At 50.3% G+C, this 4,152-nt stretch overlaps 1 protein-coding gene across 1 annotated transcript; it reads right to left on the bottom strand.

Moving 5' to 3' along the window:
- Positions 1–1,145: 1,145 nt before the first annotated feature.
- On the bottom strand, positions 1,146–3,276 carry PPTG_24067 (hypothetical protein; the record flags this gene model as incomplete). Its single annotated transcript, XM_008915005.1, has 4 exons — positions 1,146–1,440; positions 1,508–2,514; positions 2,592–3,157; positions 3,231–3,276. 4 exons carry the CDS (start codon positions 3,274–3,276, stop codon positions 1,146–1,148), a joined length of 1,914 nt encoding a protein of 637 aa, XP_008913253.1.
- Positions 3,277–4,152: the final 876 nt, after the last annotated feature.

Below are 4,152 nucleotides of genomic sequence, written 5' to 3'. Positions count from 1 at the left end.
CATCACCTTTCACAGCTCCTGGTGGTGCGTGGTATTTTTGCTGAATCGCCACGATCTCTGCTAGCGTAGGCCACACAAAACCTTCAGCGCCCAGTGGCCGTAACATGACGGCAATGTTCGACTTCGTAGTGTTTCTCTTTCTCTTGGATTGTCGACGAGCGAGGCGTTTCAATCGAACAGTGGCTGCTGGTTGCCCAGCCCACCTGGATAGCATGTCTGCCCAGACGTTGGCAGTCCCGTCAACATGATCTATCACGTATCGGTAGGACATCAGCTTCAACGCCCATCTCAGCAATTTCCCACGGATATGTTTCTTGACACTTGCATGGGGCGCGAACACGTGAATGAGATTCCTATGATCGCAGAATAAGCAGAACGGTCGTGTACGTAGCAGCAAATAGTCCAGTTTGCTACAAGCCGCAACGATCGGGTAGGCCTCCTTTTCGATTATGGTCCAATTCAGCTGGGCTCCACGAAACGTTCCACTCACACACGTCAAGAGTTTGTGCTGTTGCTCAGTCACATCGACCTTCGGGTCAAAATCGGAGACCTGAGTGACCACTACGGCGAATCCATTGTCCGAAGCATCTGAGAATACGCAGGTCGTCGCCGCGTCGTCAGGAAACGCCAGCGTCGCTGTCGTAGCCAGTAAGACTTTGGTCTTATCGTATGTGGCTCTCTCACTCTCTGATAGTTCGATCGAGATCCCACTTGCAACGCGCTTGGTACTCTTGCATTTGCTCAGGGCTTGATCTAGTCTTTGTTGGAGAGGGTCGACCACGCGTGCGTAGTCAACGATTGACTCGCGCATCCAGTTCGAGGCGCACAAGAATTGTTGCAACTGGCCGGCTGTTGTCGGATGCGGCATCGACCGGAGCGCGTCGACCCGCTCTGGGTCATGTGCAATGCCGTCGCTGCTAATAATCCTGCCGCACCACTTCACGGTCTGCTGGTAAAGACTGCTCTTCTTCGCACTCAACTTCAACCCGTACTTGGCTACAAGGTCAAAGAACTGCTCCAGTTTAGACATGTATGTTTCCACATCATCGGCGAACAATAAAAGATCGTCTATCCAGACGACTAGGAAATCGTTCAGTAGAGGTTCAAAACATTTCTCCATTGTCTGCTGAAAGTGGACAGCAGCATCACAGCATCCCTGGGGGACAGACACGCCGTGGTGTGAAGATCTTGCAGTCCGTGATGTAGGACATGAGTTCCTGACTCAAAATGTGCAGTGGAAGCTGCCAGAAACCCTTCAGGAGGTCGAACAGGCCATAATGATTCTTGCCTTTCGTATACTCCAAAAGCGTTGCCATGTGTGGCATCGTGCTGATCAACGCCTCGACAAGATCATTCACGAGCCGGTAGTCACAGGTTTGACGATACTCTTGCTCACTCATGCCAGCATTGCGTACAGGTAAAACCGGGCTGGCCCATCGGCTACTTGGATTTTCATAGACCCAACCAAGTTCCACAAGCCTCGCGTTAAATCGAGGAACTTCCGTACGGCAGGTGGGTACTGTCTTGGTTGCTCTTGCCAGCATTTGCACCGTCCTTAAGTCTAATCTTTAGTGGCTCCACCTTTGCAGGCGGGTCGTTGCCAAGCTCCAAACGCCAGATATCATGTTTGAGCACTATTGCACGCAGGCGTGGTGCGAGTAAATGGGGAAACCCATGGTCAAGAGCTGTGCGAATCAGCTTTTCAATTGCGTTGTGTAGATCACTGCCAGTCGGATCAGGACCAGCGCCAGGTAGCATCTCATCGAGATCCACAAGGTCTTCTTCTTCATCCGTATCGCGAATTACTAGCTGCTCGAGTTGTCGGTCGATGTCGATGCCGAGTGCCTTCAGTAGGTCCCGACCCAAGATAAATTCAGGCTCGTCGTCTTCGATAACGAGGCATTCCACGGGTTTGTGGAGTGCTACCAGACCTGCAGCAGTGTTCAGTAGTACACGAAGGTGCACCGATGTAGTGCACGTAATTTCCCGTTTTCCCACTGCTACATTTACAACGGGGTTTTTCAAAGTGATCAAATTGACCGAGGGATCACGTTGTTGCAATTCATCCACATGGGATCGACTAATCGCAGTTCGATCAGCGCCGGTGTCCGCGCAATAGGGTAATTCGATGACATCATTCAATGTCACCGTCTTTTCCTCAGATGGAATGCACTCGCGGAGTCTTTTGAGACGCGCGCCATCCTTCTTACTGCCGTTGCTACGTTGTGCACGCAGCTTACGACGAATTTCAGATTTCTCTTCATCTGTTGCCTTTGGGCACTCAGAAAGCCAATGCATGCCATCGCAGTGTGGGCACGGCTTCAGCGGCACCTTTGGGCGCTCCGTCGAAGTCTTTGCAGGTGGCTCTGCGCTCACCAAACGCGTGGCATTGCGAAACGACGTATTCTTGGCCGACTTGCTCGGTCTCGAAGAGGAATGACTCGTGGAGTCGCCGTCGCTACGCTCACGCTTGTCACGTTTGTGACGCTGGAAAGCCTTGTCATGCTCCAAGGCCTTCTCCAGTATAAGATCATGGAGAGCTACCTCGTCTTCCTTTGCTTTGCGTGCCTGGAAACGACGGTTCTCTCAACGTCTTCTCGAAGTGCTTGCGGTTCCAATGAAGCAATCAGTATCCGGCATAGTTGCTTCTTGCCGGTGCTATCGTCAAAGAAAACACGCCAGCCATTGTCATCGATGATGTCGTGACACGTCTTGAAGTACTGGATAAGTCGTTCACTAATATCCGTCTCCTTTAAGTTCATGCGTAATTTGCTGCGCATCTCATAGTCGATATCAGGGACATTGTAGTTTTTCACGCTCGCAATAATCTTGTCTACCTCGGCCATGATGCGGTCATTAATGACGTCGTCAATTGCGATGTGCGATCGCAAGCGGCACCACAAACGGAGAAGTCCTTGGTCGAAAGTAGTCTTCACTGGCACGATTATATCGTGCGCACCATCCTTCGCACGAGAACGGGCAGTTTCCTCATAGTCTCGGCGATCCTTGCGCCGTTGCACCAACGCAGCGTGCGAAGTGCTTGAGATTTTCTGCGGTAGGAGTGGCGTGAACAGCGGTGTCAAAGCATGAATGTCACCCGATAGAGAAGTCCCCACCGTCGCACGTGGACGAGGTTGGTTGCTTGTTGGAGAACTCGCTGGGCACTCGAAGAGGCGTCAGGTCGAGCTCTTGAGCCATCACTTGGACTAGTCGTTGGTAAGAACTCGAACGGTCACCTCCAGTTGCGTTCGCGTTCCCAGAACGCGTGTTAGCCATGGTCTTGTTTGTAGATAACTACTAAAGATATCTTTGTAGTGTCTGCAGGGATTGAAGACACGATGGGGGAGTCGGCAGCCCCCTGGAAGTAAGGCCGAAGTCTATTAGGTAAAAGATAAAGTGAGCACTTGGCTGATCTACTCTAGCTAGGGCTCAATATGTGTTTGGTTGGCTGACGTTGCTGTCAACACAAGCGTCGTTATGGCTAGCACTGTCATCAGCACTAACGTTATGGTAATCGTGAGTCGCGTTATTGCAGTGGCTTCAACTGGCTGGCTCGTTATGCACGAGAACAGCCAGCTCTGCAGCTAGCTTGGCATGGCTGGTATTATCTTGGCACTACAGGCGGGCATGGATGATAAGATTTTTCATGATGGCTTTTAGCTCAGCGTCGTTGAGATCAGCGTTATCGCCATAGCTACCGCCTGAGCCGGAAATAATTCTCGGATTGAAGAAGAACATTTTGTCTATATTAGACGGGTGATGATATCCTTAAATTCAGAATCAGAAATTAGGTGGTTAGAGTACTGGTACATATTCACTGATAGACTTTTGAGCTGCTTGATGATAGAAGGATTGTCATTACCCAACTCGAGCTCGCCTTTGAGCTTATCATATCCGGCACTAAGAGAACCCAATGGGTCCTCAAGTCGGTCGTAGAAGTTGTACTGAAGTTGCGTAATCGCAAAAATCTCCTTGAAAATCTTTTTACCATCGATACTGAGTTTATCGTAGGAAGCTTGATCAATATGTTGCGTGAAGGCAAGAGTTTTAATCATGGATTGGAGATTATCACTGATTCCCCTCTTTGGGCCGCATTTGCGTCGATTGGGTTGAACGATCAGAAAGGGTTTTAGAATCTAGATCAGGTATTCT

The sequence above is a fragment of the Phytophthora parasitica genome, assembly GCF_000247585.1.
Source record: "Phytophthora parasitica INRA-310 unplaced genomic scaffold supercont2.66, whole genome shotgun sequence".
Taxonomy (NCBI): Eukaryota; Oomycota; class Peronosporomycetes; order Peronosporales; family Peronosporaceae; genus Phytophthora; species Phytophthora nicotianae.
The sequence above is the reverse complement of the archived record's forward strand: the minus strand, read 5'-3'. Positions and strand labels throughout refer to the sequence as shown.